The sequence below is a fragment of the Penicillium longicatenatum genome, assembly GCF_028827895.1.
Source record: "Penicillium longicatenatum strain IBT 33135 chromosome Unknown contig_3_segment0_segment0, whole genome shotgun sequence".
NCBI lineage: Eukaryota > Fungi > Ascomycota > Eurotiomycetes > Eurotiales > Aspergillaceae > Penicillium > Penicillium longicatenatum.
Genome location: NW_026643121.1, coordinates 446,370 through 473,605, shown reverse-complemented (window position 1 = coordinate 473,605; position 27,236 = coordinate 446,370). Strand labels below are relative to the sequence as shown.

The 27,236-nt window shown below is 50.2% G+C and overlaps 8 protein-coding genes across 8 annotated transcripts; 2 read left to right on the top strand and 6 right to left on the bottom strand.

Annotated features, from left to right (window-relative positions):
* Positions 1-1,340: 1,340 nt before the first annotated feature.
* Positions 1,341-2,992, bottom strand: N7484_005537 (serine/threonine protein kinase SAT4; the record flags this gene model as incomplete). The annotated part of the gene is made up of 2 exons (XM_057115956.1): positions 1,341-1,472; positions 1,529-2,992. 2 exons carry the CDS (start codon positions 2,990-2,992, stop codon positions 1,341-1,343), a joined length of 1,596 nt encoding a protein of 531 aa, XP_056971839.1.
* Positions 2,993-7,226: 4,234 nt separating this feature from the next.
* On the bottom strand, positions 7,227-7,965 carry N7484_005536 (TRAPP subunit BET5; the record flags this gene model as incomplete). Its single annotated transcript, XM_057115955.1, has 5 exons — positions 7,227-7,247; positions 7,315-7,403; positions 7,467-7,612; positions 7,681-7,867; positions 7,929-7,965. The coding sequence occupies 5 exons, from the start codon at positions 7,963-7,965 to the stop codon at positions 7,227-7,229; spliced, it is 480 nt and encodes a 159-aa protein (XP_056971838.1).
* A 355-nt stretch (positions 7,966-8,320) lies between these two features.
* N7484_005535 (serine/threonine-protein kinase) lies at positions 8,321-11,119 on the top strand (the record flags this gene model as incomplete). The annotated part of the gene is made up of 6 exons (XM_057115954.1): positions 8,321-8,424; positions 8,507-8,576; positions 8,638-8,787; positions 8,872-9,675; positions 9,722-9,859; positions 9,911-11,119. The coding sequence occupies 6 exons, from the start codon at positions 8,321-8,323 to the stop codon at positions 11,117-11,119; spliced, it is 2,475 nt and encodes an 824-aa protein (XP_056971837.1).
* A 1,651-nt stretch (positions 11,120-12,770) lies between these two features.
* Positions 12,771-13,894, bottom strand: N7484_005534 (putative AT DNA binding protein; the record flags this gene model as incomplete). Its single annotated transcript, XM_057115953.1, has 3 exons — positions 12,771-13,615; positions 13,683-13,797; positions 13,853-13,894. 3 exons carry the CDS (start codon positions 13,892-13,894, stop codon positions 12,771-12,773), a joined length of 1,002 nt encoding a protein of 333 aa, XP_056971836.1.
* A 1,634-nt stretch (positions 13,895-15,528) lies between these two features.
* Positions 15,529-18,403, top strand: set2 (SET and WW domain protein; the record flags this gene model as incomplete). Its single annotated transcript, XM_057115952.1, has 3 exons — positions 15,529-15,949; positions 16,110-17,842; positions 17,894-18,403. The coding sequence occupies 3 exons, from the start codon at positions 15,529-15,531 to the stop codon at positions 18,401-18,403; spliced, it is 2,664 nt and encodes an 887-aa protein (XP_056971835.1).
* Positions 18,404-18,979: 576 nt separating this feature from the next.
* Positions 18,980-20,108, bottom strand: N7484_005532 (translation initiation factor 6; the record flags this gene model as incomplete). Its single annotated transcript, XM_057115951.1, has 5 exons — positions 18,980-19,337; positions 19,395-19,583; positions 19,655-19,741; positions 19,807-19,878; positions 20,074-20,108. 5 exons carry the CDS (start codon positions 20,106-20,108, stop codon positions 18,980-18,982), a joined length of 741 nt encoding a protein of 246 aa, XP_056971834.1.
* Positions 20,109-21,053: 945 nt separating this feature from the next.
* N7484_005531 (uncharacterized protein) lies at positions 21,054-23,200 on the bottom strand (the record flags this gene model as incomplete). Its single annotated transcript, XM_057115950.1, has 2 exons — positions 21,054-22,019; positions 22,076-23,200. The coding sequence occupies 2 exons, from the start codon at positions 23,198-23,200 to the stop codon at positions 21,054-21,056; spliced, it is 2,091 nt and encodes a 696-aa protein (XP_056971833.1).
* Positions 23,201-24,898: 1,698 nt separating this feature from the next.
* On the bottom strand, positions 24,899-26,083 carry N7484_005530 (uncharacterized protein; the record flags this gene model as incomplete). The annotated part of the gene is made up of 1 exon (XM_057115949.1): positions 24,899-26,083. The coding sequence occupies one exon, from the start codon at positions 26,081-26,083 to the stop codon at positions 24,899-24,901; it is 1,185 nt and encodes a 394-aa protein (XP_056971832.1).
* Between the last annotated feature and the right edge of the window lie 1,153 nt (positions 26,084-27,236).

The following is a 27,236-nucleotide window of genomic DNA, read 5'->3' as shown; positions in this document are numbered from 1 at the left end:
GCTGCGTTCCCGTCGTGATCGTGAAGAGCAACCAAGTCCGAAGTCTGCCTTACGAGTGTGGCGGTGCGTGGCTGGATTACGTAATGTACCCAAATGCGGCTACGTCACGATGAATATAGAATTTGCTCTGAAGACAGGGCTGAGGAGGTAAGTGTTTAATGTCTTGGCAATTAGCAGTGTGAATCGTCTATTGGATGTATTTTATAAAACGTAGGATACACCGCATGAACCGAACTTAGTGTACAGTAAGGCTGAAGGATTACAGCGCTTCTGCATTGCCATATCCGCCGGCGCCGAGGAGGAAATGCAGATGCCTAAAGACTGTTGAGATGCGCCAAGACAATAGTCGAAACGAACATTCAAGTCGCATTTTCAAGTGAAAACGTGGTATTGGGGCAGACAATTCAGATACTCAAGGTGCTGGGGGCGCATTATTGCATCAGCTCTGATAAGGCTGTCGATCACTTAGAATAGATTGGGGTCGGGGCGGAAATTGAAGGCTGAAAGGTTTCCCTGCTCAAGTATAAACTCCGGTAAACAAGAAACTTGGAGGGTATCATACAGTCCGTATAGATACAGGCCGAGTACAACCGGATGTAGACTGTTCCATCGTAAGATTCAAGTGGCTGTGGACCTGACATGGGCCCTGGTGCCACTTCTGTAACCTGATGTCATCAACCTAAGACACGAACGCCCACTCCAGGCCGCCTGATTTGTACGAGGTCATACGGCGGACTGATTTCTAAGCAATTGTGTAGTAAAGAAGGTTTGTAGTATTTCATGAATTCCACATTGGGGTTTGCTATGTACAGGTCCATCTGGTATAGGGCGTGTTGACAACAAAGACATCCTCATAGCTTCGGTTGGGATCGCGTAGGAATCTTCCAACAGTTGAGCCGATCATCATAAAAATACAAGTCCAGAAAAGAGTGAGACAGAAACACAGGGAGAGAGAACCCCAAAAAAAAAAAAATCACAAAACGCCGTCATCTCGATATCTGTTATATCATGCCGACTCGAGAGGTATAAGGGAAAAAGAAAGTCATGACTCTTCGTTGCATTTGACGTGAAAAACATGACGTCCATAAACAGAAAAAAAAAAAAGCTAATCAACGAACTTGCTGAAAAGGATATATCAATGCGCCGGATCAAGTGACCGAAAGAACAAAAAGGGCCTCCTGTCTATGAGGAGCATTCAAAAGGACGAAGACCGCCTTTTCCTTGGAAGGGTCTAAAACACAAAAGAAAGAACCACCCTGAGATGCTCGTATAAGGGAAGGGTTACATAAATCAACAAAGCCCCCTTTTTCCCCAAAAAGAATCAAAGGTTTGCGAACCTCTTAGAACCCTTCCTCGCCTGCCTTGCACAGTTTGATCTGCCGAACCCACTCGGACTTGAGAACCTGAGAGGCATTGATACGGCGAGAAGGATTCGGGTCCAAAATGGAGTAGATCACGTTGCGGCAACGGGCCTGCAGAGAGCTTGTTAGGAGGATGATCCAACTAGAAATCATATTATAAGGCTTACCCGATGCAGCGTCTCAATGGGCGCATAACCATCTTCGTGCTTGCGTCCCTCCAAGTACCGCTGGTAGAATTCATCTTCCTCCTTGCGAGCCACACGCCAAAGATGACGTCCCGTGCGCATGGCCATGTAGATTACTCCGGTAGCCCACAGATCGACTGCGCGAGGATCAAACTCCTTTTCGACGTATTCCTCAGGCGCGATGTAGGGAGCAGATCCACAGAGACCAGCGGTCATGTGGGCTTCCTTTTCCCAGGCCATACGGAAACATTCGCCGTTGCCAAAATCAGTGATCTTAAGTGCACCGTGTGTAGTCAGGAGCAGGTTTTCGGGCTTGAGATCACGGTGGGCAACGCCCATCTCGTGCATATACTCAACACCGCGCATCAGCTGCTTGAAGAAGCAGTCAGCTTCGGCCACTTCGAGCTTTCCAGCCGAAAGGACCAGTGTGTAGAGGTCGCCACCGGCACAGAATTCCATCACCTCACAGTAATCGCCCTTGGCGTCTTGTAGAAGGTCGAGGGTGTGGATGACATTTGGATGCCGGAGGGACGAAGAGATACAGAATTCCGATGTGAGTCTCTTCTGGTATTTTTTGGCGGTTTCCTGGGGCCGACGGCGGAACTCCTTGACAGCATACAGCTGCTCACACTTGGAATCCTGCGGGTCAACCTTGTGCGAGATCCGGACAATACCGAAGGCGCCGCGGCCAACGATCTCCTGGCATTTCCCGTATTTGTCTACCAGGGATGCCGTGGCATTGGGGCCACCCTTCTTGTCGAGGGCCAGCTTGTCCCGCTCGGTTTTAAACTGGTCGATCCAAGTCGACATGAGAGAGAGCTGCTGCTCATCAACCTGGTGATCATCTCCACCCTTCTTGCGTCCACCACCTAGCATGTCCCGGAGCAGGTCGGTCAATTTTTCCTGTCGTCGGGCACTCCGGAGGTGATGGGAGTGGTTACCGAGAGCTTCAGAGAGGATCTCGAAACGCTTATGCGGGGGAACGCCATCTTTCTGTTCCTTGCCGCTGGTCGTCTTCTTCTTCTTTTCCTCAATGGGTTCATTTCTGAGAGACGGTTGGCGAGAAGGAGTACGTGAGGGAGGTCTGGAGTTGGCTGGGGTCGTCGGTTTTGAGGTTGGTTTTTCTTTGGTACTGGGTGGTGGCTGGACGCTGTCCAAGCTGCTGTCGGATAGATCACGATGGGCATCGTGTTTGTCTTGAAGAGTGGGTGTTTGTTTGCCCGTCGTGGAAAACATGCGAGAAATACGAGAAGACATTTTTGGCTTCTGAGGTTTCGGGGCAGGGGATGCCGGTGGAGGGAGGGCTTCCCCGTTCGCCGCGGACAGATGCATGCCCGCTAGAGGGCGTGTTACCGAAGGTTCTCCATCCCGGGGGTCATGTGAATGTTGAGAGTTCGCGGTAGAGGAGACTGCAGACGGAACAGGTGAGGGAGGAACTGGAGTCATGTGCGATGAATTTTTGGGGGGAAGGCGAAAGAGAGGTTGTAGATGTCGAGGTTATAAGAATCACGTCGTCCCCGGAGAGGATGTGGGAGACGAGCGGAGCTCGCAACGCGGCCTAGCTGCGCAAAAGTGCAAGCTCTGACTGAATTTATCAAGTCGGTTCCTTTTCAGAAGGCAGAAGGGAGAGAGAGCAATCGAAACAGGCGTCGGTGGGCGGCGGGAAAAAAAGCGGTAGCTGGCCTGGAAGTGCGGCCTGAGGCAGGGAAGTGACGCCAGTTAACCAGTTCACGTTTGGGAAACGCGAGAGATGATATAAGTAAAACTCAGAGAATGGCACTGGAGCCAGAACCAGCCCTATGGAGGGTAGGTGTCACATATAAGAGATTGAACAGAGAAATAAAAGAAAGAGAAAGAAAAAAAGAAAAAAAGTGGCAGAGACGTGGGTTAAAATTGGCGATGCTACGGGAGGGAGCACATTGAAATACCACGGGGAAACGGTTTCTGTGTATATGAATTGTAACGATTTACGGGGTTGGAATTTCCACTTTTTTCATTTTCGCGGGATTATTAAGGCTGATTCTAGCAGAGTCCTACATGAAAAATCTCTGGTGGACGCAACCGTGGTAATTACCGCGTAATTTAATTACCATGTCAGCCTTAACTAAGCACTTTCCCAATGATTCTTTCCTTCCCATATTAAATAAATTAGGGCTTTCGAATAAGAGTAATCCTGAAGTGTTCATCCTTCTAGGAGATTCCCTTACAGATCCCCAAATGGTGCGGTAGCATCATGCAATACCCCAAGTACATTCCTGGTACCGAGTACCACAAGTGGCGCATGCCCTCCTGCCCTAGTGGTGTGGATTCAGGTCCTCAGTACTTGAGAGATTTTATTTTCCTTCCGCCTTCCGGCTTCCTACAGGGAACCGGCTGATCCAAGGATCCGACACTGGGTCTGCTTCCGTGTTCGCAGCTAAGAAAGATTAAGCAATTCGCCAGGCCCGAAATTACCAAGCCGATCCGCTCCGATGACGTTCCCCCCTGATTAGCCACGAAAAAGAAACCACGTAACCTCCCCGGTTTTTCCATATTTCTGACGTCGAAGTAGAGTAAATAAATGAGGGGGTTGAACAAGCTCGGCTATCCTAGGCTTCCTCGAATCCAGTAGCTTTCTCATCGTAAAGTTGAGGCGAGTGAGGCTGTGCAGCTCCTGTGCATAATGAGCATCCTCAACGATGATTCGATCGTGGCCCCGCACCAGCAACAAGAGCCGATGCGCTGGGTGTGTGTTGTGGCGCTAGCATGGCCACTTGTTACTTTTTATTGGGTTTGAGGGGTACAGGTCCGATGGCGAAGTAATTATGTTTTTGGTTCCGAAAGTCATTAGCCATTACCCCACGGGACAATGCACCGTCTAAGCGCCTTTCCCCATGATCGATTACACCACGAAGGGATTGTAGGTGGACGATGAAAGCTAGACGATACGCCCGGGCTAGCACAGATGTACTCCGTCCAAGGCAAGTACATAATGCGTCTCAAGTTTGCACTCACACAGCACAAAGCAGTATTGGTTCCTACAAGAGAAATGATATCCAGTAGAATTAAGCCAAGACTTCCCCTCAGGGAAATGGGGGACCAATCTCATTTTTGTACATTTCCACTGATCATCTATGGATCACCGATGGCTTTCCAACATCTTCACCCCGCGAATCATCCGAATCCTCTTCAAACAATGGTCGCCCGCTTTCCCTCACACATTGCCGGCAGATCGCTACGTGACGGGGTCAAAACTATGCACATCTCCTCATCGGGTTACTCACAGGAAGGTCCGCGTGGGGTCCCTGTGCGATGGAGTCATCAAGACGAAGTGTAAGCTAGCTTGGGCGCCCCCTCTATCTCGTAGCGTCATCCGGGTTGGATGACGGCATCTAGGGTCGGGAGTCCACAAGAGTGTACGTGCAAAGCCGTCCAACGAGGGGAGAGAAACAGAAAGTAAAACACGAAAAAAAGAAAGCAGATGTAGGAGCAAAGACCGTGTGAGTGATAAATTGGAGCCTATCAGGACAGCACGAGTATGCGATCGAGCTTGATTTGTGAGGAGCTTCACCGTCTATTTACCTATAAAGAAACCAGTAATACAGTATTGTCGAGTGGGGTTGCGGGTAAAGCAGTCTCAGGTCAAGTGGTTGTCCACCAAATTCCAAGATTCGTGACCTTTCCAAAAGGTTGACCTACATGGCAAAGGATTACGGATAGAAGGATACGAGAGTTGCGCATCGAAGTTTTAGTTTTAACCAAACCTCGGTCTTCTATAACCGAATATGCACATGCGACAGAGAACTGTACATACTCTCTCTCTCCACTGGCCGGCATACTACGAGGCATTTTCGTCTCTCCAATCAGCTGCCTCAGGAGGGGCTATATCCGCCTTTTCATCTCCTGTATTTCTCTTTATGGTAAATAGCCCCGTACATATTATTGTCACCTTCTTCTTCCGACCTTTATTGTGCACGTTATAGAGCCAGTATAGAAAATCATTACACCGAATAGATGGGATCGATATGTGTGCTATATGTTAGACCTTCACCGGATCGACTGTGTATATCGAGTCTATGTCACAATCCCAGATCACCTCGACCCCATTTTCAATTTCGATCATAGAATTCGCACACGACAGCCCCTCATAACCCCACTATCCACAAGCGCGGATGACACGCCGTAGCTCCGGGTTCAAACCCCAAGCCAAAGCTTTTTCCACCGGACCACGCCAAACAATGCTGACCGCCAGTTTAGACAGACAAAACTAAATAAAGACAAAATTAGAAAAAAAAAAGTCAGCCAAAAAAAAGCCAAAAGACTGAGGGGCCTTAGCTTGGATCCGGTGTCTGATACATGAAGGAATTACCTAAATTTTGAAATTAGTGCCCTAATAACGCATAGCACTAGCAGAGAAAGGACGCGAAACCAGGCCAACATGTATAGGTAATTATGATTATCAATCCGGTAGGACAAAGGTAACATGCAGGTCGGGATTGTCCGTGGGCTGAATTGAATGCGAAGAGCAAGCTTTAGATAACTTGAGCTCAGCTCGGCCTGCATGCATGTGCAGAAGCTCCGAGCCGTACTTGTTATTGCTTTTTCTGTACTTAAATTTTTAGTTTTTAATTTGTTGGGTTTTTTTTCCATTTTGCCCTACGTTGTATTACCCAAGATAGTCTCTGCGGAATAGGATCCGGTTATTGGAAGGTTTAATGGCGCACGCATGTACATGTAATATCAGAGGTAATACAGCCATAATCATAGGATGCGCATGCATTAATCTAGCCACCTATAATAATAAGGAGGACTAATCTTGGCCTAGACCGTTTTCTCTGCTCTATCATCTTTGGGTATTGAGATCCCAGCGTCTACTGCATACCGCCGAATCTCGATTCCCGAGTCTCTTTGTTTCACACCGAACATGTGTTTCTACCAAGGGCTCTGATAGCCGTCAATCCGTGCATGGGCCATGGGCCGGATTTCAAGGAGCCTGCTTTATCTTTTGCTTGGCAACATGGGCAATTGAGACATTGGACCGCCGTGATTGGCTAGCCCTGACACTACGGTTTTTTACGTTGTGCAGCTAGACATTGGTAACTCTCGGGAGTGCGGGAGGAGAAAAAGGTTCAAACTGCTTTAAGCTAAACCCACCTAGAATTTACCGAGTTGCTGGGATAATTATAGATTTGGTCGTTGACCATTAACGGCTCCGGGTATTCTGATGCATTGTTGTCATTAACAATGATAATGGTGTCAATCGAACCGAGTAGACTTCCGATTTATCCCGCCCTGTCTGGGATTGTCTTCCTCCATGATCATAAAACGCGAGCTATAGCCATTCGCAGGCTTGCGCGGGGTGACTATCGCTGATCCAGCCATCGGCCGTTGGCGCGTGCGCGCCACGTGGGGAGCCAGGCGCACTGAGTGGCAGCCACGACGACGGGAAGGAAAAAGGTGGTATGGGGCTCTTATTGCTGGGTATGCCGTCCTTGCAGATACCTATGAAACCACAATGATCCCTTCATGAGATTGCGGTGTGCGTTGTCTGTTGTTCGGCTCCGAATCCTCCAGAAAAAAAAGGCATCGGTGGGGGACCGTCATATAGTAAGGCTGGCCCAACTTGGAACCCATGGTGCAACATCGGTCCCTCAGTGTCTAGACTGGCAGCATGGAACTGCCGGGGCTGAGAATCGCTTGATCACGCCAGAACCCGAGTCTGCTAGCAGATCAGAAAACAAGTCAACAACACAAGGGCAGGATGGAATTTATGATGCGATGCAACATACCACAAATTGTTCTAATGATTCCTCAAATAGCTCATTATTGACGCCTACGCCGCCAGGGTGCTCGACCGGAGACAACGGATTCTTAACCACTATTTCAGATTCAAGTCAGAGAGGTTGTGCGACACAGTTGAGGTTCGCCGGGTCTTACGAACCGTATTCGACAAACAGATTGATGTAGATCTGCTGCAGGGCGATGCGCATGCTGGGACTTTTGAGGTCCGTCAACATGACAAACTTGATGTTGGTCGGAGTTTCGTAGTAGTGCAGCTTGTACTGGTTGGTGGTGTAGGAGATGAAGCTATTGCACTCGCCATTAGCGTTCGGGGTTCGGAAGTCCGCAATCGCAATGCTGAGGTTGTTCCATACTTGTCATCTTCGCCTCCTAGCTTGCGTACCATGTTCCGCAGCGAGAAAACGGTACCGAAGACCAATTTCGCATCATCATCGCTTGCTCGCACTGTCTGACCAAGCCCTGTTGGTCCACCCTGGGGCTGAGGCTTGCCCGCGATGGATGTCGGGCGCGGAAGCCAACGACGTTTGTAGATACATTCCGCTAAACGGTATCAGTGAGTTAGCCCAAAGATGGCTATTCGTCAGGGCCACATGGCACTTACCATGGCGGTCAAAGATGTAGAAGGAATAGACAGTCATGGCGGCTTCAGCATGGGGAAAGATAGCACTGGGGGCCAAAGGTTGTTGATGTTCAGGGGACCAGGGCGGTGAAGCTTAACCAGACACTTATCGATAACGAGGTAACGACGCTGCCTATTTCAGGGAAGGCGTGAGAGACCTGGAGGTCTGTTCTAGTCTAGTGTCACCTAAGTTAGGGCTTGTACACTCTCTAGATAGCTCTTTCTTTGATATTGCTGGTTAAAATTAAAGCTTTATCGTAAGGCTGACTGCACTGCATCACGCGTTATCTCAACCCCCGCTCTCTCTCCCCTCTTCTACCCCACATCTTTTCGCCGTTTGCTTCTCCCTCCATTTTGTCAAAACATCTTCCGCAATGGACGATTGTCCTGAGACTCCCTATGAGATCTCCGCGGAGCCTGGTGTGGACTCACCAGGCGTTGAGTCGGGAGACCCACCGCCACCCCCAACACGAGTCGAGTAAGCTCCAAAGACAGAAAAAAAAAAGCCATTGTCCCTTAGTTTGGGATAGAAGACTGACCCATGTTGCCATTTAATTCAGTTCTGCTGCATCTTACGAGAGCCTTGATCGGCATCGGCGACGAAACCCCCGAACAAGGCGTCCAGTGAAGGTTGGTGTTACGGGTTCTTGAAGCGTGACAGATTCGGCGAGACTGACCGTGTTACGGTTAGGAAACGCTGGACGCTCGCTCCCAATATACGACAAGCCAGGATGACGGCACAGCTGAACACCATATCAATCAATACCTTATCAAGCAAGAAATTGGACGAGGATCCTTTGGCGCGGTCCATTTGGCGGCTGACCAGTATGGAAATGAATATGTACGCACTCTGCGATCGCAACTCGTTGAGAAGCCGGATGAAAGCCAATTTATACCAGAATGAGTGCTGATAATATGCGCAAAGGCAGTGAAAGAGTTTTCCAAATCCCGACTTAGGAAACGTGCACAATCGCATATGCTGCGACGACCACGAGGGCCACGGCGACATGGCACCGGTCTGAATCTACCCAATTCGCCATTGCACCGCAATCCGTCTGAAGACGACAACGAGAATGCGAAAAACCCGCTTTATCTGATTAAGGAGGAGATTGCGATCATGAAGAAGTTGAATCACAACAACTTGGTATCGCTGATTGAAGTGTTGGACGATCCGACCGAAGACTCTCTCTATATGGTCATGGAAATGTGCAAGAAGGGCGTTGTGATGAAAGTTGGCTTGGAGGAACGGTGTGACCCATATGACGACGAGCTCTGTCGATGCTGGTTCCGCGATTTAATTTTGGGAATTGAATATTTGCACGCGCAGGGCATTGTGCACCGCGACATCAAACCGGACAATTGTCTAGTTACCAGTGACGACGTGCTCAAGGTGGTCGATTTTGGTGTTTCGGAAATGTTTGCAAAGGACTCGGACATGTACACGGCCAAGTCTGCTGGCTCTCCTGCGTTTCTGCCACCTGAGTTATGCGTGGTGAAGCACGGCGATGTCTCGGGAAAGGCAACGGATATCTGGTCTATGGGCGTGACTCTTTATTGTCTGAGATACGGGAAGTTGCCTTTCGAGAAAGCAAGCATTTTTGAACTGTATGAGAGCATCAGAAGCGACCCGGTGATATGCGAGGATGAGTCGGACGAGCGTTTCACGGACTTGATGAACCGTCTCTTAGAGAAGGACCCATCAAAGCGAATTGACATGCCTGGTTTGCGGGTGAGTGCCACGATCTGGTTTTTGGATTATTCTCACATATCTGCAGGAACACCCCTGGGTAACAATGAATGGAGTCGACCCTCTTCTGTCCGAAGAAGAAAATACAGCTCATAATGTTGAGCCGCCAACCGAGGAGGAAATGAATGCCGCCATCACTAAAAGTATAGGACATGTCATGACACTGGTATGTTTCTTCGGTCCAATCTGGTGTGATGTTTCCTAATCAAGCCTGTAGATGAAAGCTGTCAAGAACTTCAAGCGTTTGGTTGATCCAAACAAAGCCGCCCCTGCTATGCAAAGTATTCTTGGTGGAGATCATGAAGCCCACTTTGTCGAGCCACCTATGGAAATGGATCCGGATGACGAGTTTCCGGCCGTCGGACTGGATGAAAGTGTTTCATCTGGCCACGGGTCAGGAGGTCTCCGGAAGGTTCTAGGGCGACACCCTATACTTGCTGGGCCAGATCGTCGAGACAACTCATGGACAAGCGATTCAGCGAGCTCGTCTCGACCATGTCATAGCCCTGTTGGTAGCAAACGACCCAGTGGGGTCTTTGAGCCAGAACGGAGAGATTCCGGGTCAATACGCAGTGGTAGGTCCCCGGCTGGTTTCGGACATGAGGCAAGGCAATCACAGTCGGGATCCCCACTGCCAGCATCCCGAGCCAGCTCCGCGACTACCAAACGGAGTGTTGAAGGCACTCGGGGTCATGCGCGGGATCCCTTGGAGGAGGAGTTCCCTTATCTTCACATTGGGCCATCCACATACACGGGTTCTTCACAGGAACCCACTGATCTCAACATTGGAAGTGATCCGGCACCTCTTGTTGCTGAGCCAGATAGCATGGGGGATGATCTGGAGGCAGACTCGGTCGGTCCCGTGCATATTGTCAGCGAATCACCCGGAGCAGCTGAGTTCGATATTTACGACACGGCTTATCGACAGGAACTCGAGCGGATCAATGCCAACTCGAGTCACACTAGCCCCGGTGTCGGTCCGAGGGTATACCTGACACGACGCATCGAGAACAAAGATGAGGTGATGAACTTTGCCAAAGAAAAGGCGATTGACTTGCAGACTGGGACCAGAAAGTTTTTCACCTCGCCAGCAGCCAAGGGCCCGTCCTCAACGTTCAGTGCAGCTGTGAGCTTGCTTCGGAACCAGATAGAGCAGAAGAAAGAAGCGGATAGCAAGGAGACTCCACCGCCAGAAGAGCAAGAACAGCTGGCTGAGGCTCTTGCTGAGGCTGCAGCTGAGGCTCCGGCTGAGCGACGGGGATCCAATACACCTTCATCATCGATCCTGTCGCAATCCAATCCAGATCCCGAAGCGTCGTCGTTTGAGGCGACGGGAGTGCCTGTCCCAGAACCTCCCACTGGAGAAGACTCCCGAGCTCAGTTGCGACGACTTCTTGGTCGAGCTCGTGGGAAAATGGGGGAATAGTTTGTACCCAATAGAGATATGGGGGATGTACAGCACACCACCGCTTGTGAACATATTTTTCTTGCCCCTCCTTTCTTCGCTTCGGTTCCCTGTATTTCCGCTTTTCATGTAAACTGGTGCATTTGCATATTTACCCCTCAATCTGGTCTAGCGGCATCCCCTAAGCCTGAGCTTTTTGAAATATCTCCATCAAATCAACTCGCGTGCATTCCGAATGAAGATGCATCAACAAAAGTGCTCGGCAAGAAACATGAAAATCCCAACAATTTTGGCATATTCCCATTGGCCTCGAGTACCTGATGAGTATAAAGGACCTGTCAACTGGTCATTCGCGTGCATAACGCGCTTTCCAGGCTATTGGATGTTGAGGTTGGTAAGGTTACACATATGCAGCCAGTTCTGGTTTGATTTTACTTTCATTCATTCCTTTTATTTTTCCCCTTGCTCCTGAGATTCCAGAGATCCCTGGGATCGACACTGTTGAACTATTTGGCCGATGTTCTAGTGTAATCTATTTTGTTGCATACTATACCCCGATATCGGAAATATATATATCAACAAAGCACAGTACAGTACATCGTTACACAACACGTACACATAGACGAAGGGATATCATCGGGATCATCCCTGATTCTGATGAAAGAGCTAAAAGCTCACTGTACATTATGTATCACATCTTACATGCACCATAAACACGTATCAAGAAGAAGGAGATTTGCCTTGACAGTATAAGAGATATATGAATCTGATCCGAACTCAACAAATCAAGTCCTCAAAAAGTCAGTCATAAGAATCTCATCATAGATCCCAGAAAAAAAAAAAAAAGAAAGGGATCAGCAGAACAGTAGTGCCGATCATCAGTCAGCAAGAAAGGAATGAAATAAAACCCATTAAATAATACAGGACACAGCAGATCCGTAGTTGAATGCAAGTCCAAACAAGAAGAGAACGAAAGCAGTCAAGAAAAAATTGGAAGGGCTCAAAAGCAAAGAGCCGCCGTCGCCATGCAAGACATTCGTTAGTTGGGGTGCATGTCACATTACGCTAGACTGGGCACAGAAGAGAAGAATCAAACCGAAGCCAGAAGCATCAAAGAAGAAGGGATTGGTAAGAAAGCTTCAGGTTAGAAGCATAAACACAAAGAAAACGATGCAGCTGGATCTGCATCACATAACACTCGTTTCGTTCATAGAAAGCTGCAGATGAAGGGGAGGCGAAATCTTCGAGCGTGGATCATGGACACGTCATTGTTGAAGTTGAAGATCAGGGATTGGCGTGGAACTAGGATTCAGAATTGGATTGAAAGAGTGTCGTTGGAGACGGGTTTACATCGGAGTAAACAGGCCGAGTCTCGGCGTCTCTGAAGAGCAAACGCTAACGCTAGCAGACACAGAACGCAAAAACAAACGCAGACGCAGACGGAAATGTCAACGCAAAGCAACAGCGTTACAGGAACGCTTTCTATTGTTCATGGATTCATGGAATCGTTGCTGGGGAGGGTCAAGTCAATGGAACGAGGGTGTATGTTTCAGAAGGATTGTCGACGCAGGAATCGTGAACATCGCATCAATGGGTGGCAAGTGAAGTCAAAGTCAAAGTCAAATCAAGTCCCAGTTGCGGTTGTTGCAGGTTATTCATATCACCAGGGAGGCTATCGAGGGTTCTCGCCAGGGGTAGAACTTGCCCGTGAGTCATAAGGTCCCTGTCCTTTTGGAGTTGGATCTCCTCGACTGGTCACCGAGTCCCGTCGACTACTATCAGGCGAGAAGCGCTCCGGGACCCCATATGTCCCAGGATTACTCGCAAAGCGGGGAATAGCATCCGGCGGCCCTAGTTGCAACGCATGTGGGGAGGGAAGAGGGTGACCCAGTTCTTGGGGGCGGGGCAATTGGGGCAATTCTCGACCCATGGTGCGCGTCGGGACGTCCCGGCGTTCGTCGGGGCCCGGTAAACCTGGCGCAGGGGCAATTGGACGACCAGCCGAAGGATCATACGGAATAGTCACACCCCCCGGATTCGGGCCATGGGTCTGAGAAAGACCGGGATGTGCGTAGGGTGCGAGTGGGACAGGGCTATTAGGAGACGGCGGGATCTTGAGTCTGCCGGAGCCGGATCGTCTCGGGGGAGGATAAGTCTCCCCGCGAGCTTCGGCGGCGGCTTTACGGCGTTCTGTTTCGAGTTTGCTGGGGCGGCCTCGTTTGCGCGGAGGCTCGCCGGGGACTCCTTCTAGTCGTGGCGAGAGCTGGGCCGAGGTTCCACTTTCACTGCTATACGAGGCGACGCTGGCGGGTGGCCCTGGTGGTCTTGGTTGAATGGCGCGCGGTTTATTGTCGTACATCGGTCTTTTGCGCAGGTTGGGATCTATGGGTGCTGATGCCCTACCCTCTGGACGAGGTATCTGGACTGGGGCGGGCCCGGGTGTCGCAACTGGTGGATACGAACGGAAATGGGCTTGCATGGTATCATAGGCCATTCTGCATGAACTCATGGTGCGACCTGGGTGCCATTGGAGGAATTAGAGATGCGTTGTTACTGTCATTGATTGCCGGGGGAGGTGAGATACCTGGCGGAAGAGGGATATGATCCCAATTGGGTGAAATGCGATTCTCATTGATCATGCGAACCAGATAACTGGATGGGATACCGGCCTTTTTGAGGATCTCGGTGAGTAGGAAATACTAAGGCATTGGGTCAGTCAATCCTGTTCTTGTCGGTATTTCATGTAGTTCATACCTTCTCCTCCTCGGTCCATGGCCTATCGGATGGATTCGACATATCCAGACCATGGAAGCGGGACACTGACTTCCTTGACCCCGGATATGATGGTATAGAAGGAAGCACAACGCAATATAACCAAATATAACGATATATGTATATAAAATAAAAACACACGATCACCTCCCCACGATTTCAATCGGAGCGAATGGCGGGTCCAGTAGAGCGAAAAAAAAAAAAATAACCAGCACGGTGGTAACTTTTTAGCAACCCGAGAGAAATTAGAAAAGAAATCCCCCCCAAAGAAAGAAAAGCAGAAAGGCGAATTCTTATGTGGCCATCCTTCCCCGTCGAGAAAAAAGGAGTGACAGAAAAGAAAGGCTTTTCAGCCAGTGGAAAAGAGGAAGTCGAAGCAAAACAAAACGCGGTCCATTCAATCCCCGGCTCGAATTGGTCGACACGGACTTGAGCCGGGATCGCGCAGGAACAACGCGTTGGACCGGGAAAGCTGCAGGGACTGGGGGAAAGGAAAACAAGAGGAAAAGTGCCTGCGGACAAGTTTCATATCTTCTGGAAGACTTCGAAACTAAAATTACCACTAACTCCCGGCTCAAACATTGGTAGGTTCGGGAAGAGGGGCCAAAGAGCAAAAGTACCTGTAAGTCAGAGGGGCAACCCCTATTACATACATCCTGTTTCCTGGATCTGTATGGATACATGGCAGTTCCAGAGCCAAGGTACCATCGCGGGAAGCAAGTGCTTTTTTCCGGTTCCAAACCGTGCGTTTATTCCGGTGCATTGGGTCAATGGATTGTGTTTGAAGCTAAGGCCAGTCATGGTTAGACTCGATCCACTCACCGTACGGAGGATTCATGCTCCAAGGGCACAGTGCCAGGGCCCGTTCCTGTGTGTGTACGGTACCGTACAATGGTTCGGATCTATAGTTCGCAGCTCCCGGATCACCAGGATGCGGTCTGCAGTAATCTTCATCGACCAGCACTCCGTATATGTACTCCGTACGCGTACTGAGTTTCCGCACAGACACCGTTTGCCTGCAGCATTGTCAACGGTTCCTCTCGTCCAATCGATTCCCGCCCAGACTACAATTCCTTTGACCATGTCCATCTGCCATCCCTATCCACTCATTGTCACGCAAGTGGTCCCCTGTACTTCTTCGCTGGCGGTGTGGCTTGATCGCTAGACTTATCTATGAAACAAGAGGCCTGGGGTCAACTTGTCACGTCAAATCATTCAAAATCCTGCCATCATTCATCGAGAGCTTCGTGCTATGATCCACTGCAACGGATGTTCGGGGTTCATTTGCTTTCTCTAATCGATACCCGACGATCCTAGCGAGCCATGGCGATCTCAATTAACGTACGTGGGATAGAAAACACAAATTCACTTACCGCAATCTCAGCCTCTCCACAATCTCATGACCTCATCCTTTTCGATTTTCGATCGTCAATCTCTCATCCCCATCTCTGACGTTGCAAGGCAAAAAGAAAGACAAAGGATTCCAACGTGAACTCGGTTGTTAACATTACGCGTGGGCGGTGAGCGCGCGCGACACGGAATAGCGCCTGTGGTTTCGTTAGGATAATATCACCAGTCAATTTGAAACTTTTTTCCTCTCCTTCAACTGTCAATTTTCTTCCTTCTCGATCTCTCTTTCCACGTAGTCCGTGTCAGTCATGTCTGCCCATGGCACGGACTCCCATGACTTGAAGGCAGCTATGGATTCACCCAACGGCTTCGACGCCTTGAAAAATGGCCGGTCCGCGCGCACGTCCCGGTCGCCTTTACCGCGCCAGACCTCGACTCCGACAACTCACTCTGTGAAGGACGACCCCGATAGGCCTTCCGAATCTGATCCCATGGAGGAAAAAGTCGGTGGCGACATCGTCGTCAAGCAGGAGCCCGGTCAGCCCCCGAAGCTGTCTCGGAGTTCGTCACAGAAGATTGTGTCAAGGCCACCGCAGCTGTTCTCGCATTTGCCTGACAGCACCGACGATGCGAAGGCGACATTTACGCAGATTGAGGAGTGCTGGTATGCGAACAAATATATGGGCATCACCGAACATGCTATGGAGTGCGAATGTGCAGAGGAGTGGGGTAAGTCTCTCTATTGCGTTTGGTTCTTTACGGGAGTTCCTATTCCCCCTGGATCGTGAAGTGAGAGCGGAGTAAGAGGGAAAAGGGGGGGGGGGGGGGCTCACATTGCCATGTACCATCAATTTCTGGGGTTCCGTGTCACTGACGACCATTGGAATAGATCCCGAATCTGGTCGAAACCTGGCATGCGGTGATGATTCCGATTGCATTAACCGATGGACGAAGATGGAGTGCCTGGGCGACTGTGGTTGTGGCGCCGACTGTCAGAACCAGCGGTTTCAGAAGAAACAGTATGCGCCGGTATCGGTCATTAAAACAGAAAAAAAGGGATTTGGACTACGAGCCGAAGTGAATCTGGAGCCGAACCAGTTGATCTACGAATATGTGGGCGAGGTGGTAGGTGAGGCCCAATTTCGGAAACGGATGCGGGATTACGATGAGCAGGGCATCAAGCACTTCTATTTCATGTCGCTGAACAAGGGCGAGTTCGTGGATGCGACCAAACGGGGAAACCTGGGCCGATTCTGCAATCACTCGTGCAATCCCAATTGCTACGTCGATAAATGGGTGGTCGGAGAGAAATTGCGCATGGGCATTTTCGCGGAGCGCGCGGTACAGGCGGGTGAGGAGCTGGTCTTCAACTACAATGTGGACCGATATGGGGCCGATCCGCAGCCCTGCTATTGTGGCGAGGCGAACTGCACAGGGTTCATCGGTGGTCGGACCCAGACGGAGCGCGCGACTAAGTTATCGAATGCCACGATTGAGGCCCTCGGTATCGACGATTCGGACGGCTGGGATACTGTGGTAGCCCGGCGTCCGAAGAAGAAGAAGACCGAGGAGGACGACGAGGAATATGTGGACAGTGTGCAACCGAAGTCTCTGGATGAGGAAGGTGTGACTAAGGTCATGGCGGCATTGATGCAATGCCAGGAGAAGTGGATTGCCGTCAAGCTGCTCGGTCGTATACAGCGCTGTGAGGATGAACGGGTGCGGAACCGGGTCGTGAAAATGCACGGTTACCAAATCCTCAAGTCACAGCTTTCCATGTGGAAAGAAGATCACAACGTGACGCGGCAGATCTTGGAGATCCTGGATACGTTCCCCCGGCTTACCCGGAATAAGATCATCGACTCCAAGATCGAGGACACCATTCGATCGCTTACAGATTGCGCAGACGAGCAAGTGGCCCAGAAGGCGACGGCGTTGTTGGCGAGCTGGGCCAACCTGACGGTTGGGTATCGCATTCCGCGTATGAAACGGGGCGAGCAAGCCAAGCAAGCTGTGAACCAATTCGAGCGCCGCGAGTCTGGTCGAGAGCAGCAGCGCCCACGATCTGCGAGCCGTTCTCCATCGCCCGAGGCACACAAACCAAATCAACCGAAGAATCGACGGGAGTCTCATAATCGGCAGCCTCGACCCAATCGACGCAATCGTCAGCAGCAACAGCAGCCTTTGCCCGATGGATGGTATACTGCCAAGGACGACCAAGGCCGCGTGTATTACTACTCTGCCTCCCAAGAAGTGACATGGGATCGACCGACTGCCCCTGCATCTGGTCCCTCGGTGAACAAGACCAATTCAATCTTGCAGAATATCATCGACGGGATTATGAACACTCAGGAGACAACCCCTTCCGAACAGAAGAGTGTTACCCCGGGCACACCTCAGCCTTCATCCGACCGACCAGAGAAGAAAAAGCGGGAAGAGGGCTGGTGGAAGAAGATGGATATTCACAAACAGAAGAAGCTTTATGAGAACACGGTATGTCTATCAGATGGTCTAAATACACGCATGCTAACGGGATTACAGCTCCACCCCTATATCAAAGCCGTGGTCGATCAATACAAGCATAAGATTCCGAAAGAGCACCTGAAGCGGTTCGCCAAAGAGGTATGTCCATCCATGTCCTAAGACACCGTTCAGCTCCTAACTTTTCAACAGACAGCCAAAAAGCTCGTCGACAGCGACTATAAGCGGAACAAGGTCTCGGATCCGACCAAGATCAGCGAAAAGCACCAACAGACTGTTACATCGTTCTGCACCTCCTTCTTCGACAAAGCGGCGCAAAAGCACAAGGAGCGCGAGAAGCGCAAGTCCAGAGTCGCCCCAACCAATGGTACGCCCGCAGATGAAGATGCAAAGATGTCCGATGACGAGCCGGAGCCTTCTGCTGGCACGGGCACGGCTACATCGCCAATGGACGACGATGCATCTTTATCTCTGAAACGCAAGCGTCATGATCGTATAGATCAAGATCCAAACCATCTCACCCCGGGCCAGGATGGAAGTACATCCCCGGCCAAGCGACAAAAGTCCACTCCTCCTCTTCCCCCGTCACCTCCCACCAGAGATTCCGTTGACTCCAAGGAGAATGAGAATGACAATGGTCCCACCCCACCACCCCCCACCCCCTCCACCCAAAGACTCCCCAGGAAATGGACATGGGTATGAGAATGGTTACGAAGACCCAGATGTGGAGATGAAAGAGATGCCGCCTTCACAGATTGAAGTGTAATGCATAGTTCTAATCAAATCCAAGTCAGCGAGGGAAGAGAATGCAAGCCTTACAAAAGTAATTGTGCGGGGAATACAAGGCAGAGGAGGGCATAGCTGGACAAGATTGATATCGATTTGACTTTCAATTTTCAATCCTTATCTAGTTATGTCCTCGGTATTCACTTCTTGATTGTGTTTTTTTTCATCAATTTTTTTTTCTCATGCTCGACTTTGTCGATGCTTTTTGTATTTTGCAAATCAATACCCCGATCATAGTTGCAATCAAGGAGTTGGACTTTCTGCTATCCTATATTGCCTGATATACAGCAAATGCGTTAAATTGTACTTGTTCTGCATAGACAGAGAGCATGGAATGCACTATCTGCCAACTTCCTCAGGTATCAGATATCTACACATCTACAGCAGGTAACGATAGTCGTAATTACCAGACACTTCAAAAGAAAAAAAAATTATCGGTTCATTCAATGCAGATCAGATCCATTCGTCGAAAAGGTAAAAGAAAAAAAGAGTCTAGTAGAAACTCTCAACAATAGACTCCTTATTAGGACCCTGTCCGGAACCACCAGGAGCCATCTCGCCCAATCTGAAGACGGATTCAATAACACTCAGCTCAGTAGCGGTAGTATCCAATCCAGTAACAGCGAGCCAGTCATTCACGACCATACCGGCACCGACCACGGGAGAACCACGGTTAACGGAACCGGCGACGAGAGGAACCTGCAGGAGAGAGGAGAGCTCGTCTTGGTCGCGGATTGAGGTCTTAGGGTGGACGATACCACCTTGGTTGGAGAGGGCCATGTATGAACCTGTCAGGACGTTGTCGGCAACTGTTTGGCGGAAGACTTCTACGCCAAGGACGTCGGCGATACTATTTTTTGTAAGTGGATTTCCTTAGAAGGCATTTTGAAGTATTGAGTGTGCTTACATCTCCTCTGTCTCACGCTCCAAATCGGGGTGCACGATTGCGACGTGGTCGTTGCAGCAGATAACGTTGCCCAGTGCGGACAATCGCTCTTCTATGCGCTGGATCTTCACCGCGTCTGGGAGGGTGTTGCGCAAGTGCTGCAGTTCCTGGTCTGTGGTGGTGGTAGGGACGAGGAGACCTTTGCGGTTACTATTTTTGTATTAGTACTTCATATACCGCAACCATATCATATTGATCATCAGTGAGGGATGTTCACATACCCAACTGTTAACCGACCAACGATGCGGGTACCGGCGATGGTAGCGTGGCAGATAGGAATGACATCCTGGAGTTCGGACTCGAAAACACTATAGAGGGATTAGTTAGTATATGCGAGAAATTTCGGTTTCACCAGACTAGATCCATTACACACCTGTAGAAGTTCTCGGAGGCACCGACAGCGACGATAGCGTAGGAATTGGTCAAACGAGCGAAGACACCGACCCTATATGATATGTTAGACCATGTATAATTTTTACTAAATTTTTTTTTCTTCTTTTTTTTGCGAAATTTGCGACGGCCGAGATAAGGATCCGGATCTTCATGCAAAGCGCGGTCCTGCATTCTCTTCCATTCTTGAAAGACACCAAGAACCATAATCGCATCACATCGCATCTCACGAGCATATAGGAACACTCACTCGTTCGAGTTCTCAAATTGCGCGCGAACAGCCATATTGGAGGATTGTCGTAAGACGAGGGTATCACAGGAAAGAATTTTGCGGGAGGACCGGAGTAAACGAGACGCCTAGGTTATGAAGTCCTAGGAGTAAATGTGTCTGTTGATTAAGGTGTGTCGTAGCAGAAAACCAGAATAGCACTGGAATGGTGAGGTCGAGCAGAGAGCAGATCTTAAATGTCGAAGTGGGATGAAGATGAAAAAGAGCAAAAGCTTGGGCCAATCAGAATGCAAGGTTTGCTTTGCCCCGCTGGTGGAGTCGTTGGACCTCAGGGTTAGTCACTGGTACTCGAGTTTGCTCGTATTACACTAGAAAACTCAGGTATCTGGTACTTCTGCCTTGGATTGACTCATCTTGTCTCATGTTGACGGGGAAGATGACTCGATAAGATGGGGCTTGACTAGTACCATTCTGGATGTCCAGCGTGTACAAGGCCTGGATTCTGTCTAGTCTTATCTGCGCCACCTGTGAAAAGAGACTTTGCACTATTACCCAGGTGGATGGATTCATACGATGAAAGCATTTACTCAACTCAGGACTAGTATGGTAGGATTAGATTCTTTAACTGAATCCTGCAAACAAAAGGCTCGATCAGAGCCCAGGGGTAATAGACGCCAGGGGAAATCAACACCGACGCTGAAAAGCAGGTAAAACGCAGTAGAGTACATCCGGGGAAATCATGGGCAAAAAGCAGGCAAAGGGATTCGATCCGGAATTGTGAGAGGGAAACCGGCTCGTATGAATTGAGAATGTACTCAATGGGGACTGTGATCATGATTGGAGCACGGAAGTATTCTCCGCTCTTGGAATCATGCTTGGGGAATTCTTTTTTGGTGGGCCGAATGTCATAATTCGGGCGTGGCTGAGCCACTGAGAACGGTGATGGTACATTGGGAGTTCGTATGAGATGTGATTAGAGAAGCGCCGTCATTCCTTCATCTTTAATATCGGCGAGGAGGTGGTGGCCCATGTCCATGTGGAGGAGGCCCATGCCCATGAGGCGATGGAAAATACAGCGAAGGCGGTCCAGGAGGGCCAGGGGGGCCGGGAGGGCCTTGAGGAGGTCCATGTGAGTGAGGACCTGGAGGAGGCCCATGGGAGTGAGGGCCGGGGGGAGACAAGTAAGCTGGAAGCGGCAGACGCGCAAAGTTGGAACCCGGAGGTGGTGGGAGTTGAGGAGGTCCATTCATAGACGAAAAGGGATCAGGAAGACCCAGTTGGCCTCGTGCGGGAAGTAGGCGACGGGGCTGCTGGGTTGGAGTTGGACGAGGCAGAATGAATGACCGAGGATCAGTCGGGCCGTGGCTCATGCTCGGCGGGGGAGGGGCCGCCTGCGATGGCTGGGACAAGAGAGGTCGATGAGAGGGTGGCATATTAGGATCTGTTCGCATCTGAGGCAATTGGGTTGGCATCGGCTCGGCGAGAGCGATATCAGCTAACGCGCACAGAGCTCGAGGGACAGGCTCAGCTGCTCCATCAACGGAGTTGATTCTGCTGCCGGTGCCTTGCTCGCCGACGGTCTTGGTTGCCTCCAGGAGAATTTGCATGGACTGGTCGACCATGCTTTGGGTCTCGGCATCATTGCCAGAGCTCAATGCTCGAATCTGTGGGTTGACATCGACACCCATGCGGACTTGAATCATAAAGTCTTCCCAAGTCTCCATGCCGCGGTAGTAAGCACCGGCGCCTTCTGGTGTTCGCGCATGGTCAGAGAAGAAACCACGTTGGACCTCCTTGATGCCAGGCTTGCCGATCCGGAAAAGATATTGCGGCTCTTCGGCATCAGGATCAGATCCATCGGTTTCAGTGTGCTCATCATCTTCGGCGACACGTTGGCCTGCAACCAATTCAATGAACTTGCCTCGAGCGACGTAGTACAGTTCATCCTGTATATTTGTGATTTGTTCCTAGTTGCACGTTAGAGCCATATCAAAATGGTCGGGGGGAGGGTCAGGGGAATTACCTTTGTGCGATGTTCAACAGCATGGATCTCACCCTGATAAACTCTCTCCAAAGCCTTCACATTCAGATCATAATCTGCCTTCAAGCGTTTCATGGCCTTGCGCTCAAACTCTGCAAGTTCCATCTGCACCTGGGGCCATTCGGGGCAATCTTTGTGGGCGTTTTTATCCTTGGCAATTTTCTGCATAGAATGGTCGGCGAGGACAGCCAAGGCCAATTGCTGAACGTGTCCCACTTTCTTGAAAATAAGAGACAGTTCCTCTTGGCGATCCTTGAGAGGCTGAGTGAGGGGAATGGGCGAAGGAGATCGTCGTCGACTCTCACTATCCCAAATTTCATCTTCAATTCTCTTTCCGCCTCGTCGAACTGTAGTCGTAGTTGCACGGACACGTCCTCCACGACTTCCGCGGCCTCCTCGGCCTGCACGACCTGCACGTGCTGCCGTCGAGCGAACGGGCCCAATGGCACCACCACGACTACCTCGACCACGGCCTCGACCGCGACCCCGTCCCCGAAACCCGCCGCGACCACGGCCGCCCCGTTTGGCAGGTGCAGCGACCTCGGGTTCAACGTCAGGATCGGCCATGACCGCATCTTCCGGAGTGGTCTCCAGGGATGCCGTTTGAATGCCATTCTGGAGAGTGCTCTCAGGTGTGGCTTCGGCCTCTTCCAACTTGGGCTTCTTCGGGATTGGATCTGGAGATTGCGTCTCATCTTTCATTTCAATTGACTTGCGCTTGCGTGACAGGCGGGGTGAAGTGTATGCCTTGATTACATCGGGGATTTCAGGAGTAGCCTCCTCTGGGGTTGTTTTTGTCGATGCAGACTGTTCCGGCTCATCTTCCGTCTGATGAGGGTCATCAATTTCCTGGTGATTGGATGCATCAAGGATTTCAGGCGTTTGAGAGGCTTTGGTGAGCTCATACTCGCCATTCTGGAAGTCGTCATGTTCAATTGCTTCCATCTCCTTGCTGGGAGTGGGTTGTTCGGGGTCATCCTCGGGTTCCTTCAGTCGAGATGACTGACGAGCTGTTAGGCGAGCTGAGCGAGTCTCTCTGGATGATTCAGGGACAGCCAGGGCCCGCTTGGAGCGTCGACGCGGAGTCGTCGGAGTTTTACCATTCATACTTGACAGAGCCATGGAGGGCTCATGATCTTCTGGTGAAACATCGCTCGGGAATTCAGCGAGCCTGTCACCAGGAACCCTCAATTTGACGATCAGTGAAGAGACGGGGGATTCTTCCCGCGTCACTACAGGTGCAGGGAGACCACCGCGAGCATAGCGATTAGCCCAGCGACCTCTTCCGCGTCCACCCCCACGCCCGCGGGGAGTGGGCGTTGAGATAGAGACTGGTGGGAGTCAGAAAAAGAAACATGCAGCCATTTGGAATGCATATCCGGGATTTGATCATTTACCTGATGCACGACGCGTAGACAAGGATCGCGTAGCCAGACTGGGAGTATGTGCCGGGCCGACACCTCTTTTTCCTCTTCTGCCCACCATCCTGAGGTCTTTTGAATGGAGGCGTTAGCGTTGGCTACAGTGGGTGGAACCAAGGGAGGAAGAGCCTCACGCAGGTAGACCCAGTCTAACCGCGATCAGCAATACAATAGAGAAAGATATTGTGGGGCAGAACGAAGACCAAGAGAGAGAAAAAAAAGAGAACGGAAAGAAAAGAAAAACGGGAATATGAGGGTAAGGGTCTGGATGGAGAAGAGAACAAGAGGAAAGGAAGAAAATGGGAGAGAAGATTGGAAGAGAAAAAGTAAAAACCGGCGTTATAACCGCGACGAAAGGGAAGATTCACAATGGGGAAGGGGAAGGGGAATTCATCTCCGAACATTCACTAGAAGAATCGAAAACCGAAAATAGGAATAGTGAAGATGGGGAATACCACGCGATGCGTCTGATGTAGACGTTGAGTGGTTCTGCTGCTTAGACAGGGGGCGGAAAAAACAAGATTACGTAGAACGCGCTGAGCTGGGGGGGAAGCAAGATGAAGCAAAAAAACGCATTTATGGGGAATGGCAAATGGAGCAGAATCACCGATACTTCCATCCGAAAGGAAAACCAAGAACTTACCAAGAGCGATGAGATGGGGGAAGGGGAGAAAAAGAAAGGCGTAAGGATCTACTCGGAGCGCAGGATTTGACGGGGCCAGGTGGCGCGCGAATGAGGACGCAAGGGTGGGAATCAAGTACAGTATGAACCTCCAACACCCGTGAAAGAAGCACTCAAGGTCCAACGATCTCTCCGTTCCAGGCAAAGAGAAAGAGGAAAAGATGGAAAGAAGGAAATTACGTTCGGTGCTTTTTCCCGCGCGTCTACAGTGCACGAGACTCCTCGGACTAATCATTAATCATTAACCCAATGATGATCTAAGATTGGGATTCCTCTGTCATGCTATATTCGATAGCTTATTACATTCTACCTTATTTCTACCGAGTCCTATCCCTTGGTGAAAAGAAAAAAAAATAACGGCTTTGCTGCTCTTCTCTGGGTTGACCCACTTGAGGTTTTGGCAAGACGAACGCGGCCGTGGATGCCCGAACCAGTACCACGCCTGGAAACACCGCTATACTCGGCCTTGCGGTGGAGGACTGGATGGAAAAAACAACTAGGAAAGGTTGACAAATACTGAGGTTCAATCAAAGCTTATATTAAAAGACATAACTCCAGTTCATTATCATCGCGCAAATCCATTTGTACAAGACCAGCCATATCAAACAACATTACCTCCTTTTCAAAAAATGACAGGGACAAAAGGGAGGGTCAAACAGAGAGGAAGAAAAAAAAAAGAAATAAAAAAAACAAGTAAGGGAATCAGTTCTCGTAGGGAGATTCATTTAGGTCATATCTCTTCTCATATTGCGTGATACTGCGCCGGACATGGCCGGCATCAATGAAAGGCAACAACCCGGAATCGGGTTCCTTTCGCGCCTGAGCCATTTCGTCTTCACTGAGAAATGGCGATGGACTTTGGCGCGAGTCCCGGAGAGATCGGGCGGATCGCATCCGAGTCAGCGTCTGGTGTGTGATGATCTGGCCCGCAGACGGGGACGCCTTGACCCTCGTCCCCGGAGTTGGCATGGGTGAGGGGCAAGGACTTGTGGATCGAAAGAGAGGGTGTATATTTTGTTCTTGAATAGTAAGTGTCTCCATGGACCCCGTCGGGGAGTCTAGATGGAATGTGGAGGCGGTTGGGGAAGGCTGAACTAGGGTGTCCAGCGAGTGTTGCCGGGAGATATCGTCGCGAAGACTGGGCATACTGCGGATGCTTCCACTGCCTCGGAGCAAAGGCCGGTTTTTATCTTCTTGAAATTGGGTTTGTTCGTTGGGAGAGTGCAATGTAGATGCGGTGGAGGTGGTGTCGATAGAGCTATTTTTTGGCTTGAATAGATCTAGGCTGAGCCCAGAGTTCCGGTTGTTACGCCGAGGAAACCGGCGAAGAGACCCTCTTCGGGTATCAAATCGATTCATCTCAGGATACGGGTCCGAGACTTGGGCAGGAGGCGTGACCGAAGTAGGGGTGTCAGGTAGGGCCTTAAGCTCTTGTGACAGGTTATAGGAGTGCGGCCAAGCAGTGTCGGGTTTTTGTTGGAAGCAGATTACAAGAAGATATCCACAGTAAGACCCTTGCGCAAAGACTGAGAGTCCCCAGAAGATTGATCGAGCAATCCATAGCGAGGGCTGGTTGTGATTCGCGGCCATAGTTCCCGCAGTTGACCCGGCTGCAATGATCAGGTATGCAACCGCGAGGAAGAACACACCGATCTTCCAACGAGGCCATTGATGATTGTGACGAATGTCTTTATGCACGAGGAAGGTGAGCATAATCAATGCCACACAGCTCGCAACACTCAAAATGAGAGGAGCCAGCCCAGTGGCCCGCGTGGAAGAAGACAAGGATTGGATTGCCCCGTAAGCGAGGGCATTTAAAATGATAAGAATAAAGACAGACAGCATAGAAGCTCCTCCTAGGGAGTAAAATAGCATATTGGAAGACATCGTGCTATAGGAAGACAGTAAAGAATGATCCCAGATGCACTTCAGCGAGCATGGGCAGGTCTGAGCATCCACGGGGAAGAACGCCAGAAGGTGAGTCTTGAGAATCAAAATCATATGCAGGGGGAACAGCGCATACTTATGAACATGGGAGTTCGCGTGGATTGGAAATGAACGGGCCGGGGCGAAGCACACGGCGTGGCCGCACAGTGTATCGAGCATACAATATGCAGGTTGGGGTGAACATGTCAAATTTTGCAATATAGATCGGATCTGATCCATCAACCCGGCAAAGTGGTTAGAGTCTGCGGGGGACGGGATAAGCAAGCACAAGAGCAAGGCCCAGGCTCATTTACCTGTGGTCCATGATGAAATAGAGTAAAAGTCTACGGCTCAATTTCAGTTCATGTACAAATGATCTGTCGAGTGGAGTCCATTGCATGAACTTGCGGTCTGGGACCAAAGGAATCAATACTCTATTTTCTAATACGGGGCTCTAATATGCAGGTCTACTTGCATATTTCAAATTCCAGGTACCGGCAGTTGAATGCAATTATACATGCTACACTGCATCCTAATACCCACCCAGGTCTTTATGGCGTGCGGCGTGCTGTTATCGACGCCCATTTCCGGGGTACAATGGCGAAACGGGTTCAGGCCGGAGAAAGGTACTGATGATACTATCAGTCCAGCCGCTAGCTTGGAAACTATCTATATGATTCATCCAGTAGGATAACCGAAACTCAAAGTAGCGGATCAAGTAGTCCGATCTCCGGCTTAAATGTGATATATCAATCCGCAATGGGAATATCTGCCGTATTCCCCTGAACCCTTCCCCCTCTGGTTGGATCGTTGTTTCTTGCAGTGGCTCGATTCCGAACAAATGGCCAGGGATCGAGAAAGCTGGCCAGGTTCCTGGGACCTGTATCCCCATTTTTCGCAGATTGACGTATTATTCGTGCCAATCGGAGCTCCCCATATTCCCTTGCAGAGCTCTAAGAAGATCAGCACCTATAATTTGTCATGCCAATCGGTAAGCTTTTCAACTGTGGATGCGTTGATTCCTCATAAAGGTCTTCGATTGCCGACGTTGACATGGGTACCTGGTTGATGCTCTCTTATCGCATGCTAGCAATGGCGTGCAAATTAATGATGA